General features: G+C 36.7%; 1 protein-coding gene across 1 annotated transcript in view; it reads right to left on the reverse strand.

Annotated features, from left to right (window-relative positions):
- Window positions 1–2158: 2158 nt before the first annotated feature.
- The window catches only part of Stk31 (serine/threonine kinase 31), a 67988-nt gene continuing 53451 nt past the window's right edge, over window positions 2159–16695 (reverse strand). Inside the window, exons 22-24 of the mRNA XM_051151503.1 lie at window positions 14132–14254; window positions 3144–3212; window positions 2159–2395 (exon numbers count right to left, since the gene is read on the reverse strand). Coding sequence (XP_051007460.1) covers window positions 2159–2395; window positions 3144–3212; window positions 14132–14254 — 429 coding nt within the window. The remainder of the gene's footprint in view (window positions 2396–3143; window positions 3213–14131; window positions 14255–16695) is intronic.

The following is a 16695-nucleotide window of genomic DNA, read 5'->3' on the forward strand; positions in this document are numbered from 1 at the left end:
TTTCTGATTATTGCTGTACTTTGCACTTTGTAACCTGATCTGTATCTCTTAAACTGTGGTTTGTAGCTAACAAAAGTTCCTGTCATGACTGTATAAACCACTGAGCTCAAGTACAGATTTTGACAGCAGCATTGAACCTCCCTTGTGTTCGTGTCTGTCTGCCGCACCGAATCCGTCCCCACCTGATATCCTAAGACCCTTGCTCTCCATGGCTAAAAGCCGTAGCAATAGACATTCCCTCAGGGTAAAGGCTGGAAACAGGTCCTCCAAGAAAATAGACACAAGAAGAAAGCTGGTATAGCTATTATAGTATCTAATAAAATAGACTTTCAACCAAAATAAAACAAAAGAGATAAGGAAAGACACTTAATACTCATCAAAGGAAAATTCAAGCAAGATGACATTACAATTCTGAACATCTATGCCCCAAATACAAGGGCACCCACATTTGTAAAAGAAACATTAATAAAGCTTAAACCACACATTGATCCCCACACATTTATAGTGGGAGACTTCAACACCCCACTTTCGCCAAAGGATAGATCAACAACACAGAATCTAAAGCAAGAAATAATGGCACTAACAGATGTCATGAATCAAAAGGATCTAAGAGATAGCTACAGACGTTTTCGTCCAAACACAAAAGATTATACCTTCTTCTTAGCACCTCACAGAACCTTCTCCAAAATTTACCATTTATTAGGTCACAAAGCAAGACTCAACAGATACAAGAAGATTGAAATAATACCTTGTATCCTAGCAGACCACCATGAACTAAAACTGGACTTCAACAACAACAGAAATAACAAAAAGCCTACACACACATGGAAACCGAACAATTCTTTACTCAATGACAACTGGGTCAGGGAAAAAATAAAGAAATTAGAGACTTTCTAAAATTCAATGAAAATGAGGTAAAACATACCCAAATTTATGGGACCAGTGCCTTCATAAAGAGATTGGAAACATCTCATATAGGCAACTTAATGACACATCTGGAAGCCCTAGAGTAAAAAAGAAGCAGAAATACCCAAGAGGAGTAGGCAGCTAGAAATAATCAAATTCAGGGCTGAAATCAATAAATTAGAAACAAAGTAAAATTCAAAGAATCAACAAAACCAAGAGCTGATTCTTTGACAAAATCAATAAGATAGACCAACCCTTAGCCAAACTAACTAAAAAGCAGTGACACACTATCCAAATCAAGAAAATCAGAAGTGAAAAGGGAGACATAACAACAGACACTGCAAAAATACAAAGAATCATTAGGTCTTACTTCAAAAGCCCATATGCCACAAAATTTGAAAACCTAAATGAAACGGACAATTTTCTTGATAGATTCCACTTGCCAAAGTTGAACTGAGATCAGATAAACTAATTAAATAGTCCTGTTTCTCCTACAGAAATAGAAGCAGTCATCACAAGTCTCCCCACCAAAAAAAAAAAAAAAAAAAGCAGCCCAGGGCCAGATGGTTTCAGTGCAGAATTCTACCAGATCTTCAAAGAAAATGGATGGAACATTATCAAACTCATTCTATGAGGCCACAATCACCTTGATACCTAAACCTCACAAAGACCCAACAAAGAAAGAGAATTTCAGACCAATTTCTCTTATGAACACTGATACAAAAATACTCAATAAAATATTGGCAAACTGAATCCAAGAACACATCAAAGATATCATTCACTATGACCACGTAGGCTTCATCCTAGGAATGCAGGGATGGCTCAATACACAGAAATCCATCAACATAATCCACCAGATAAGCAAACTGAAAGGAAATTTTTCTCAAACTGCTGGCCATGTAAGTACAAGGACCGTGTTTTATTTTATCTTTATGTTGCCAGAACTGGATATAAAACAGATGCCAATTATATCACTCAAACTACCATACATTAATAGAGAACTTGCACTAACACTATAATGACTTAATCCCAGTAAATCCAAACAGGAACTCCTTCCATAACTATGCCAAGTTAGGCAAAACTTCAAATAATATGAATGATTTTCAGATATAAGCAAAACATATCTTTTATTTTTTACAATCCAAATCCAAAGATGCAATCCAACTAGTCCCAAAACATTTACACACATTTCTATCTACTAAGAAAACAGAACAAAGCTTTTTAAAGGGGCACGTCCAGCAACAATAGAGGACTAATTTGTCAGTGAAGGGTTGGCTTCACCGTTTCTTGTCTTTTCTTTATATCTATCCAAGCTCTCCATCTTTGATTCATCTTCATTGTTATGCTGAGTATATTCAATCTCTTTTTCTGGGTTTGGAATTGATTTCCCCTTTGGAAGCAAGAAACATTCAGCATTCAAAACTTGCTGAGCAGTCATTGAACTTCTAAAATATATCAAGCTACAGAGGAGGGATTTGACATTATCATCCTGCAAGGAAAAAGAAACATTTAAAAAAGAATCAAAGCCAAGGCTATAGAGAAACCCTCTCTACAAACAAACCAACAAAAAACAAATAAAAACTTAAAAATAATCAATATAAAAACTAATGGTAAAAAAGAACAAATCTGTAATAATAAAGGATCCAATTTTCTAAAAATATCTATTATTAGTGACTAACATAGGCTAACATCAGATTTCTATATAAATTTTTAGCTCAGTTATATTTCATTGGGAAAGGATATCTCCAGTAATATGAGAACAGAATTTATTTACCAGGAAAAATGAAAAAAGAAGGAGAATAATAGCTAAAATAATAGAGTGAAATTTGAACAGAATTCTCCTTCTTTTATGGGACAGTGGGCAGAGCTTCACAAGAAAATTTCACATCTCTACTACCTAACATTTTTTGAGAGACTCCAACTACTTAAGCAGGGAAAATAAACAAAAATAAAACAAGAAATTGAAAGGGGAAAAAGTAAAACCATGACTATTTGCAAATTATACAGAGGTATGTTAAAGCATTAAGAGGTGCACTAAAAGTTATTAGAATTAAAATTTAAGAATTAAACAAAATAGTTACAAAAGCATATACAAGATTACAAGATATAGTTAAATACTTCTTAATTTCTAATGCTAGTTTGAACTTTTATAAAAATTAGAGAACATTTTCAACCAAGTACTTACAAATTTACATCATTACACGTTTCAAATAAGTAAATAGCCAAAGGAAACCTACCAAATGAAACTGATCCACTTTTGGAATTCCTTCTTCATTTGTCTCAAACTCTTGATTTTGAACAGAAAGCTGCAAAAGGACACAAACGTGAATATGCTCCAAAAGTATCTAAATCGGTGGTTCTCAACCTACAGGGGTCACATATCAGATTTTACATTATAACTCCTAACAGTAGAAAAGCTACAGTTACGAAGTAGCAACAAAATAATTTTATGGTTGGGGACATGTATACATAAGGAACTGCATTAAAGGGTTGCAGCATTAGGAAAGTTTAATTGGTGTTAAATACTAATCCTAGAGAGTCTAATCTGGACCACTTTCACTGGCTCTATGTACCTTGGGAATAACCAGGAATGAAACTCAACACTTTGTAGATTACAACATCATACCACAATATCCAAAGAATGGATGCCCCTAGATTCTGGTGAATAGAGAAGAGCTCCTAAGAAACACATTTCTCATGCGATATAAGAATGCTTAGTAAAAACTACTTGAGCAAGTAGCCAAATAATTTCTGAAGTGCCTACAGTGTTTATTAGTTGATACATATTTCATAAATAAACACACTAAAATGTTTCCTTGCTTTCTAAGAAAACGTTCTAGGACCTAGAGAGCTGGCTCAGTGGTTAAAAGCACTTGCCGTTCTTACAGAGACCTGGGTTCTATTCCCAGGACCCATATGGTGGTTCACGCCATAAGTAACTATAGTTCCAGGAAATTCAATGCCCTCTCCTGGCTTCTGCAGGACCAAGCATACACATGGTATACACACATGCCTGCAGGCAAAACACTAACTTGAAATAAATAAAATGAATAAATCTATTTTTAAAGAAAATCCTCTGAAATTTAGTAATCTATATCATGTCGGCTTTACCAATTCTCAAAACTTAAATACCAAGAAAATAAATCCAATACATTTCCTTCCATTCTAACACTTACCTCCCATTCCTGGAAAATAAGATAAACTTTAAGAAACTATTTGTCTTGGTTTGTTATATGTCAACTTGGTACAAGACAGAGTCATCTGGGAAGAGGGACTGATGCTCAATTGAGAAAATATCTCCAAAAAACTGACCTATACACAAATCTATTGGGCATTTTCTTGATTAACAATTGATGTGGGAGGGCCCAGATCACTTTAGGGGGATTCAACAGTGCAGTAGGTCAAAGAAAACAGGCTGAAGCCGTGAGGAACAAGCCAGTAAACAGCATTGCCCCATGGCTTCTGCCTTACTTCCTGCCTCCAAGTTCCTGCCCTGATTGTTGGATTCTGACGTGGAAGTATAACAAAACAAACCTTTTCCTCCCCAGGTTTCTTTTGGTCATGGTGTTTTATCATGCAATAGAAAGCTCTTAAACATGCCAAATTTCTTATATTTATAAAAGTATTCTGAGTCCTATATATTTCATCACCCAGCCCTAACAATCATCAATCAATGATCTTTCTTCTCTTACACCCAAACCCATATTCTATATTTACCACTATTTTAGTGTGGAGAAATATAGGTACACAAGCATGCATATGTATCTGCAGAGGCCAGAAGTCAACCTCAGTTATTCTTAAGAGTTATATTGACTACTTTTCTACTGCTGTGATAAAACAGCATGGCCAAGGAAGCTTATAAAACAAAATGTTTAACTTGGGGCTCATGGTTCCAGAAGGTTAGAGTGTGTAACTATCACAGCAGCATGGAACTGAAGCAGTAGCTGCATGCTCACAACTCCATACATAAGCAAAGGGCAGAGGGAGACAGACACTGCAAATGGTGGAAGTCTTTTTAAACCTCCAAGTCTGTCCCCAGTGACACACCTCCTCCAACAAGGCCACACCTCCTAGTCCTTTCCAAATAGTTCCCAAATGGCCTATGAGGGCCATTCACATTGAAACCGCAAGAGTCATCAACTAACTTCTGTTTTGAGACAGGATCTTTGCTCATCCTGAAACTCCCATATTAGGCTAGCCTGGCTTGCTAGTGAGCACTAGAGATCAACATGTCTCCGCCTCCTCAGTGTTAGGATTATACGCATGCAACAAACACTTGGTTTTTTTTCACATGAATTCTGGGGATTGAACTCAGAACCTCATGCTGGCATAGCAAGCACTTTACCAAGTGATCTATCTTTCCAGCACACACATTTATTTCTTTTATGGTAAACCCTATACAAATCATAATTTCATCTATGAATATTTTACAAAAAAGGACCACTGATATGTCAGTGGCTTCATGATCACAGACCCTCCATAAACTAAACTGTCAGGATACTCAAAGCAAGTATATGTCATGAAACAATATGCTAACACCTCTGTCTAGAGATGAGACCCAGTGAGCGTTTGTTTCCCTTCTGTGTTAGCATGCAGGAAGATGATAGAGGCCTTTACAGAAGAAATGAATAAATCCCCTAAAGAAACACAGGAAAATGGCCAGGCCTGATGATGCATGCCATTAATCCTAGGACTTGGGAGGCAGAGGCAAGAAATACAACAGGAAAATAAAGCTTTAAAAAAGAAATAATAAATCTTTTAAATAAATACAGAAAAACACAATTAAACAGGTGAATAAAACTGTCCAAGACCTGAAAGTGGAAGTAGAAACAATAAAGAAAGCAGAATCTGAAGGAATCCTGGAAATGGAAAACCTAGGGAAGAAAACCAGAATAAGAGATGCAATCATCTCCAACAGAATCCAAGAGATGGAAAAAAGATTCTCAAGCATAGAAATTGATATATCAGTCAAAGAAAATGTTAAAGCTAAAAATTTTCTGACACAAAACACCTAGGAAATCTGGGATACTATGAAAAGATCTAACCTATGAATAATAGGAATAGAAGAAGGTGAACAGTCCCAGTTCCAAGGACCAGAAAAAAAATTTCAAGAAAATCATAGAAAAAAATGTCCTCAACCTAAAGAAAAAGATGCTTATAAACATGCAAGAGACATACACAACATTAATTAGACTGGACCAGAAAAGAAAATCCTCCTACCATACAATAATCAAAACACTAAAACTACAGAACAAACAACGAATATTAAAAGCTTCAAGGGGAAAAGGCCAAGTAACATATAAAGGCAGACTATCAGAATTACACCTGACTTCTCATCAGAGACTCTAAAAGCCTTAAGGGCCTGGGCAGATGTCTTGCAAAACCTAAGAGACCACAGATGTTAGACCAAACTGCTATACCAAGCAAAACTCTCAATCACCATACATGGAGAAAACAAGATATTCATGACAAAACCAAGTCTAAACAATATTTATACATAAATCCAGCCCTACAGAAAATAATAGAAGAAAAACTCCATCCCAACAAGGGTAACTACATCCAAGAAAACACAGGAAATAAATAATATTCCACACCAGCAAAACCAAAGAAGAGAAGCATACAGAAACACACATTAACACTATCAACATCAAAATAACAGGAACTAATCATCTTTGGTCACTAATATCTCCCAACATCAATGGTCTCAATTCACCAATAAAAAGACACATGCTAATTAATAAATAGGACCTCTTGAAACTGAAAAGCTTCTGTAAGGCAAAGAACAGTGTCAACCGTACAAAACAGCAGCCTACAGACTGGGAAAAGCTCTTCACCAAATCTACATCTGACAAAGGGCTAATATTCAAAATATATAAAGAACTCAAAAAATAAAACATCAACAAACCCAATAATCCAACTTAAAAAACGGGGTATAGCTCTAAACAGAGAATTCTCAACAGAGAAATATCAAATGGCTGAGAAACACTTAAAGAAATGCTCAATGCCCTTAGTCATCAGAGAAACCAAATAAAAACTCTGAGATTGCATCTTACATCCATCAGAATGGCTAAAATCAAAAACTTAAATGACAGCACATGCTGGCGAGGATGTGGAGAAAGGATGTGGTGGGAGTTCAAACTTAGATAACCACTCTGAAAATCAATCTGGAGGTTTCTCAGAAAATTGGGAATAGTTCTACCTCAAGACTCAACTATACCACTCCTGGGCATATACTCCAAAGATGCTCCACCATACAACAAGGACATCTTCTCGCCTACATTCATAGCAGCTTTATTCATAACAGCCAGAATCTGGAAACAACCTAAATGCCCCTCAGCTGAAGACTGGATAAAGAAACTGTGGTACATTTACACAATGGAATACTATTAAAAACAAGGAAATCATGAAATTTGCAGGCAAATTGATGAAACTATAAAAGATCATCCTGAGTGAGGTAACCCAGACCAAGAAAGACACACATGATATATATTCACTTATAAGTGGATATTAGCCATATAGTACAGGATAACCACACTACAATTCATGGACCCAAAAAAGCTAACTAACAATGAGGACCCAAGGGAGGATGCATGAATTTCAGTGCGAAGGGAAATAGAATAGACAGAGGACGTGCTTGAAGAGAAGGAACAGGATAGGAGAGGGAGTGCTGAGGGAAATGAGGTTGGAGATCAGATATGAGGATGGGGTTCAAGAGGACAGAGGGCTTGCACAGAGAAGAGAACCCGTGGGCAGGGGCATCTCTGAGACAAGCTGGAGACCTATGACATGGTAGGCTCCTGGGAGGATATGGGAATGACTCTAGCTGAGACTCCTAGTAGTGGGAGACATGAAGATATAAGAGGCCACCCTCTAACCAGAGAGGACTCCTAGTGGAGGGAGGAGAACACCAACCCACTCACAAAAACTTCAACCCAAACTTTACCCTGACTACAGTATGTGGAGGGATAAAGTTAGAGCAGAGATTGAGGGAATGTCCAACCAATGTCTGGCCTCACCATGAGAGACAGCCAGCCTCTGACACCATTAACAACACTCTACTATGTTTGCAATGGGAGCCTAGCATAGCTTTCCTCTGAGAGGCTCCATCCAGCAATAATGAAACAGATGCTGAGACTTACAGCCAAACACTGGGCTGAGTGTGGAGCGCTTTGTGGAAGAGTGGGAGAAAGGATAGAGGAGACAGGAGCTCCACAAGAAGACCAACAGAGCCAACTAACATGGGCCCAGGGTGGGGCTTGCAGAGACTGAAACACCAACCAAAGACTATATATGAAGGGGACCTACAACCCCTATTCATGTGTACCCAATGGGCAGCTTGGTCTTCATTTGGGTCCCCTAGTAAGGGGAGAAGGGGCTGTCTCTTGACAAGGACTCTGTTGCCTGCTTTTCGATCGCTTACCCCTGGCAGGGCTGTACTGAGTCCTAATGTGACTTGATGTGCCGGGATGGGTAGGTCAGGGGAGGGCTCTCCTTTTCTGGGGGGTAGGAGAGTGGGGATAGGGGGAAGAGGGAAGAAGTGTAGGGCCAAGAGGAGCAGAGGGAGAGAGCTACAATTGGGATGTATAATTAATTAATTAATTAAAAATTTTAAAAAGATAAGATCTTAAATGAACAAAGTTTCACAGGATAGTGGAGGAATGTATATTCTGTAGCTGTTAGATGGAATATTCTATACTTGTTTGAATATTTTGTACTCCCTGTTTCATGTAAAGTAATATTAAAACATTTTCTCTAAAATCAAGAATTAGATAAGGGTGTCTACTCACAATGCTTTTTTTTTTTTCAATGTAGTACTACATTCTTAGCCAAAGCAATAAAGCAAGAAAAGAAATAAAAGGGATACAAAAATAGAGCAGTTAAATTATACATATGCAGATGATATAAGCCCATATTTAAAAGCTCCTAAAGGACCCACCTGAAGACTCCTAGATCTAATAAAAGATTCAGCAAAGTATCAGGTTGCAAAATCAATATAGAAAAGAATCAGTAGCGTTGATTGCTGAATAAGATATCATAGAAAAGTTCTGAGTTGTGGTACCTCTGTCAAAGAGAGGGGGGTGTGTAGGTCAGGGCAGGACAGTTTATCTTGCATGGGGTTTGTGTTGTTGGTTGGCTGCTCAGTCTGGGTTTCTAGCTTGCTTTGTTTTGTGGAGTATCAATAGTATAAATAGAGTCTCCAACAGTATAGAAAAATTAACTCATAGGCAAACATGGCTGCTGACATCATGGAAGCACAGTAACACGAGGGCAGTGGGCCTGCTCCAGGGTCAAAGAAGTTAGCAAGAGTTGGCTGGAAGGCTAGGAAGTGAGGAAGACTGTAGTTAACAGGAAGGGAAATAGTACCCAGATATACAGAGGGCAGAGGCGTGGTCATCAGAGAAATATTTTAGGGACTCCGAGGATCTGCTCTAGAATCTTTTGTTTGTTTGTTTGTTTGTTTGTTTTTTTGTTGTTGTTGTTGTTTTTGGAGACAGAGTTTCTCTGTGTAGCATTGGCTGTCCTAGACTTGCTTTGTAGACCAGGCTGGCCTTGAACTCATAACTATCTGCCTACCTCAGCCTACCAAGTGCCGGGATTAAAGGTGTGTACCACCACACCTGGCTTGCCCCTGATTCTTTAGCTTCAAGATTAATGATAGAAACCCCACATCCAGATCCTGTTAGTGGGAGCATGGGCTCCTATCGCACCAAGTCTTGGCTAGCGCTATCTCAAGGCCTGGGGGGAGCGGAGCCTAGCAGTCATGAGGATACTGTATCTATATCTGTGTGTGTATCTGATGTATGCAAGTATTTGAAGTCGCTTTGAAAAAATATTTCTTTTTCTTTTTAAAATTTAAATTTTCTGTTATTCTAATTTGACTGATGTCTACTTACAAATAAAATTCTATATACTTGAGGGGTAAAAAAAAAAGATATCATAGAAACAATCTCATTCAAACTAGTTTAATGCTTAGGCATACACATAAGATATCAAGCACCTCTACAAGATATTTTAAATGCTTTTTAAAAAATTAATAGAACACAACCAAATATAAAACAGGCCAAAGGTATGAAGAGGCTTCATCAAGTATGTAGAAAACAATAAAATATGTTCTGCATAATTACCTATTATGTAAATTAAAACTAAGCCCATGACAACATACATCTACACATCTATGAATGTGGTTAAATAAAAGATGACAATACCAGGTGGTGGCAATAATACAGACAACTGAAATTGATGTGCATGACTAGAGTGAATAATGATAGTCACTCTGCAAAGTAGTTTGGCAGTTCCTTAATTATTCGCACAATTAAAATCTGAGCCAGAAATCTCAATCACAGATATTTATCCTAACAAAGGCATTTTGTTTTTAACAAAACCTATACACAAAGCTGTTATAAGCAGCTCTATTTGTAATAACCAAAAACTAGAAGCAACCAAATATTCTTTAGCATGTGAATAAACACACTTGGCATACTTATACGAATACCACATCAGACAATATGCACTAATTTCAAAGGTATTATACTGAAAAATATTTCTCGGAGTCATGTATTATTTATTTTTATGGCCTTATTCAATAGCTAAAATACAGGTGTTTTCTAAAAGAACAGTGTTTATTAAGGGTGAAAAGCTTACTCCTACACATGTGTCCAAACCAGGGCACATGGGCCACATGCAAGAATATCTACGAACTGTCCCAATACAAAATCACAGACTTAGCTGAATCATTATGAGAGTCTGTGAGTAGTTTTTGTTGTGAAAATGCCTTGTCAAAATGAAAAAAGGTTGGACACATTTCCACCAGAGACAGAACCTAGCTATACAAAGACAGTACACATAAATTTGGGAAGATTACAAAACTGCTTTCTTAACAGTGCAACAGTTACTTCAGTGCTGAATGAAAACTGAGTAACTGAAGAAATCAAGACAGAAAATTTAAAAAAAATCATGGTTCTGAATGAAAATGAAAACATAAGGTACCAAAATGGGACATAATAAAGGTATTCCTAAGAGGAAAGTCTACAAAACCAAGTGTCAATGTGTAAAATAAGATCTCAAATAATTTATTGATGTACCTGAGGCCCTGGAAAATAAGAACAAATGAAAAGGGAAACATCACAACAGATAAAAATGAAACTCATAAGGCCCTAAGAATATGCTTTTAAAATATCTATGTCAAAAACTTAGAAAATCTGAAAAACAGATTTTTCTCCTGTGTTTTCTGCTTGAAGTCTTAGAATCCTCAGTTTTAAACTTAGATGTAACAATATTTCTCTTAATTTTTGTGCACAGTACAAGGAATTAATCAAGGGTTTATTCTCCATATGTGGATTCCATTGTTCCAGTAGTCCATTCACTCAAATAACTGCCTTGCCAAGAGGCAACTGGCCATATACGGACAGATCTGTTTCTACTAGTCTCTATACCATTGTTTCTCAACCGGTGGGTTACAACTCCCACAGGGGCTGCATGCCAGATAGCCTGCATATCAGGTATTTACGTTATGATTCATACATAGCAAAATGATAATTATGAAGTAGAAACAAAACAATTTCATGGATGGGAGTCACCACAACATGAGGAACTATATTAAAGGGCTGCAGCATTAGGAAAATTGAAAGCCACTGCTCTACACCACTCCAGTCGCCTGCAATGTCTAACTTCACGCTGGTATCAGGCTGGCTTTATAAGCTATGATTCTACTGTCTTGAAATCAGATCCTACAAGCCTTCCAATTTTGTTCTTTCACAAAATTCTTTTGGTTACTACCAATCCTACACATTTTATGTAAACTATAACATTTATTTTAATACCTAATAATTAACTTCCACACACAAAACAACTAAAAGCATTTTTTCTGAAAGCACTTTGAATTTATGGCCAATCTTGAGCAAAACTTTCATAAAACATCAGGTTTTCTAGCTCATAAATAAAAAGTATTTTTCTATCTGTAGCTTTAATTTTTCTTAGCAATGTTTTGTAGTTTTCAACACATGCTTGTATATTTTTGGTTAAACTTGTCCAACGTTCCATACTTTGATATCATCATGATTTTCTCTGAGTGTGAGGGAGTGCACATAGAGAAACCCGTGTACATCAGATGCCTCCCCTCTATTACTCTCTTCCTTATTCTGTGAGTTACAAGGCCCCATTTTAGCTAGAGGAATAAGCAATGCTGGGATTATAGGCACAACATGAAGCCATGCTTGGCTTTTTCAGAGTTCTGGGGCTTCAAATCCAGGTCCTCATTCTTTTTCTTTCTTTCTTTTTTTTTTTTTATACAAATGATACATTATATTTATACAGAAGTAAGTATCAACAGTCAACACAAATCCAAACCAACCACCAGCCCTGGGACTAAGAAAAGCTGGATGACTTCCTTCAGGGTGTTCATCAGGAAAGGCATGGTGACACGTGTGCAACACACATGGCAGTGGTCAGAGGCTTCATGATAAGTGCAGCAGGTAACTGGGACATGTGTTGGATGGCTGTGCGTAGAGGATGCCTAGTGGCTTTGGGGATAGGGCCTCAGTAAAAAGGGCTCTTGTCTGCGCAGCATCAGCACTGGCTCAAGTCCTCATTTTTACACATTTGCCCAATGAGCCATCTCCCCAGCTACTTTCATGATTTTAGAAATTATTTTCCATGTTTTGTCTTCATATATGTATGTGTAAAATGTGTGTCTGGTGCATTCTGAAGTCAAAAGAGAGCACGGATCCCCTAGAACATAAGTCACTCATGGTTTCCGAGCCACCACAGGATTTCTGGGAACCAAGCCTGAGTTCTCTGCAAGAACAAGTGTCCTTAAGCACTGAGTAATTTCTATAGGCCATATTCCCATAATTTTAAATTTCTTATTTCTTATTAGTCTATAAGAAAGATATTACATTGAAACTAAAACTGTTAACCTTGATAAATACATGCTAGTTTTAACAGATTTTATGTACACCCCTAAGAATATTTCACATTGTTAAGCATTGTTAAGCAAATAAACACAACTTCATTCTTCTTTGTTTTTAAATTCAATGACCTTCCCTTTTGTTCATCTGTCCCGGATAGAACAGGAATTAGCAAACTATGACCTCTGTTCCAATGTTCCAAATCAATACTACTATTTGTTTTCATACAAACTGTAAGCGGAAAAAAAAAAATGTTCTCATGTTTCTAAATACTTAAAAGAAAACCAAATACTATTTAACACGATATGAAAGCTACATAAAATTAAAACTTCAAAATCTGTTGGTAAACTTTTATTGAAAAAGATGACACTCATTTGCTTATGCTTTGGTGCTACAGCAGCAGACCTCAGTACTGACAATGCATAGCATGCCATAGAGCCTATGAATATAGTGAACTGCCCTTAAGAAAACATTTGCTCATTCCTGGGCCAGCATAGCGTTCACTCGAACAGATATCCTTTCATTTTACTATTAACGACTCAAATTCTTAAGTACTAAGCCATATTCCCAGCCCCCAATCACTCAAATCCTTAAGTGATGGGTAACATTTAGTATACACTAAAAGCAAGAGCATACCTAGTGTCCACTTAGCATTATCTCCCAGACATGCATGAATTTGTTCCACATTACTATAGAATAAAATCATCTTCACCATCAATATTGAGTATAACCAAAGAGCAATGTAATATCTGTAATATATGTATCCATCTAAATTACAGAAGATGCACAGTAATAAGAAGGACAGCAATAGTCTACCATTTTTTTAACTTTTCTTTAAAGTTCTAAGCATGGGAAGATAGCAGAGTTGGCAAACTGCTTGCCATCCTAGCATGAATACTTGAGTTTGACACTCAGAAACCCTAATAAAAAGAAAAAAAGAAGCTGGCCTGTTTGCACATGCATATCATCCCAGTGTAGGGAAGGCAGATTCCTGTAGCTCAATGGCCACCCAGCCTCGTCTACTTGGCAAGCTCCCGGACAGTAAGGACAATGACAGACTCTGTCTCAACAATCCAAGTACATGATTCCTAAATAACTCAAACCTCTGGCCTCTGCATGCATATACACAGATGTATGTGCACCCACACACAAATACAACACACACACATACACACGCACACACATACACACGCACACGTACACACATTCTTTTAAACAGTATACCATTATTATTCATCCAGAAAAAAATGTTTGAAAATCACAACATCCATTTACATTCTGAAGCATGTAAAGTATTGATGTTTTCTAAAGCAACATACCCATAATAAAAGGCAGCCATAAGCATATAAGTCTGAACTTGCAGAAGGAAGTTTTCCAGTTTTCAACTCAGGTGAGAGCAAACTCAATCCACCAACCATCATGTTCACTGAAGCTCGCTGACTCTACAAAAACAGTAGTTTAAACAGTTGAAGGTTTTATGTGAAAGCCTCCATTCTCAATTTAAAATTTCTCTTGAAATAGTTCATTGTCTCACTCTCAAATATCTAACTTTCTACTGTTACAAATTTTACTTTTATTATACTCAAGATGTAGATGTGGAGTGAAAATGAATGACTCTGGAATCGTTGATCACAGACGTTGCTTTGTGTGTTTTAAATGAATCAATATATGTGTGTGTCTGTGTGTGCACAGGTGCATATTTGTGTGCACGTATGCTTGTGGATAGATGGGTGCATATGTGTGCCACTGAGCCTGTGTGGAGGTCAGAGAACAGCTTTCTAGAGAAAGCCTTTGCCTTCTGCCTTCTTCTTGCTCTTCCTGTTATTACACTGGCTGCTTCTGGCAAGCTGGCCAGCAAGCTTTGAGTTCTCCTGTTTCTACCTCCCACCTCACTGTAAAAGTACTGGGATTACAAGTATAAGCCACTTGGCTTTTTACATGGGTTTCAGGGATCAAACCCAGGTCGTCAGGTTTGCATGGACGACACTTTACCATGAAGCCACCTCCCATACGCCTGTTTGCATATTTTAATAAATTCACAAGGCAGTACTGTTTTCTAATTATGAACATCCTAAATCTTTTTAAATGAAATTGTACAAATTATTTTCTTTTCCTTATGGGCATTTTCTAAATATGTCATTTTCTAAGAAACCAATACATAACTAATGATATATCATGATACCTAAATTAATTCTGCCCTTGTTACAATTCTGACTCTCACATTTATTTGCTGTGATTTTAAGTTCTTCAAGTCTAAACTAATTTTTAAATGTAAATGAAATCTACATTATAGAGTTGTCATAAAATAATATTAGTTAGCATAGCGTCTACCACTAAGTATTAACTGTATTATCTTCTCCCCTTCCAATTTCCATCCCAACTTCTCTAAGTGTAGTCTAAAGCCTAGTAGCTAAGACATCAACTGGGAATATCAGGTGAAAATTAATATGAAAGAATAGAAGTGATTGATGGAACAGTCATATTTACAATTGTACCAATGATGTGCTTAAAAATAAATTGACAAGAATCCTTAAAATTAAGTTTAAAACTCCTCAGTTATTTTCTTAAAGCTCTCTTAAGTCTCAGATAAATTAATATGTGACAATAAAATGTTTCATAAAAGTAATCTGTATAAATCCTATACTCCAACTTTTAATTAGTTTTATACTCACTTTTCTATCCTATTGGGTTATCCTATGAAAAGCACTAAAACTTGTTAACAACCAAATGACCAGAAGTCATAACAGCAACGGTTGACAAGGGTGCATGTGACAAAACTGGATCTTTATCTAATGGTTATGGGGATGGAGAATGATAGGCACTTTGGAAAAGCTTCTCAAGAAGAGAAACAGTAAACTGTTTATATTAATTGTAAGCCAATCAGAATCAATGCATTGCTTAAAACTTCATGTTTTTCATTACTATAAATAATTTTTAAATGGTCTAAGTTTTCTCTTGAGAAAAGAATAAAGCACAATATTCTTATTTGCAGAGTCCATAGCACCTGGAATAGGTTTTCATATAGCCAGAAACAAGGCTGTTGTAGTCAACTTTTCTAACAATTTTTAGCAGTAAAAAAAAAAAAAAAAAAAAAAAAAAATCCCGAATTGCTTAAGGATTTAGATTCCCCATAGTAGAGCCATTGAAACTTCAAATGAAAAAATTCAAGCAGAATATATACACTAGAGCATAATTCTTGCCACTTAAGACATTTTGTGGGACTGGAGATGGCTCAGTGCTTAAGAGTACTAAATGCACTTCCAAGACCCAGGTTTAATTCTCAGCACCCACATGGCAGTTAACAACTGTCTCTAACTCCAAGATCTGTGACCCTTACCCAGACATATATGCAGGCAATGTACATAAAATAAAAAATTTAAAAAATTGTGACTTTTTTGCAAGCCAGTTTTGTTTGCTTTTAATATGTCTTGAGATATGTGAGCATCAACTATAATATAAACTATTACTAATCCCATGCATGTGTAATGTGTAACTTGTTAAGTGTTCTATCAAAGACTAAGAATTTTTAAAAGAAAGGAAACAGGATCATATGATTCAGTAATGCCATTTCCCAAAGCAATGAGAATGTCTGTACGAAGAACTTGTGCATAGTATACAATAACTTATATTTAAGTTAGAATAATATGCTAGAATTGGATTTTAATGTTGAAATTACCAATGCCTGTTTTTTTGTTTTTTGTTTTGTGTGTGTTTGTGTGTGTGTGTGTGTGTGTGTGTGTGTGTGTGTGTGTGTGTGTGTGTATTGAGGGCCATTCTGTGGATGTTGACACCGAAGGCATCTTTGTCAATTAAAATGGACAAGGAAAAAGTTTCTTCTTTGTGATCATAGATATTGTTAGACTACCTATTGCTCACACACATT

Source organism: Acomys russatus, chromosome 10 (genome assembly GCF_903995435.1).
Source record: "Acomys russatus chromosome 10, mAcoRus1.1, whole genome shotgun sequence".
NCBI classification, from domain to species: Eukaryota; Metazoa; Chordata; class Mammalia; order Rodentia; family Muridae; genus Acomys; species Acomys russatus.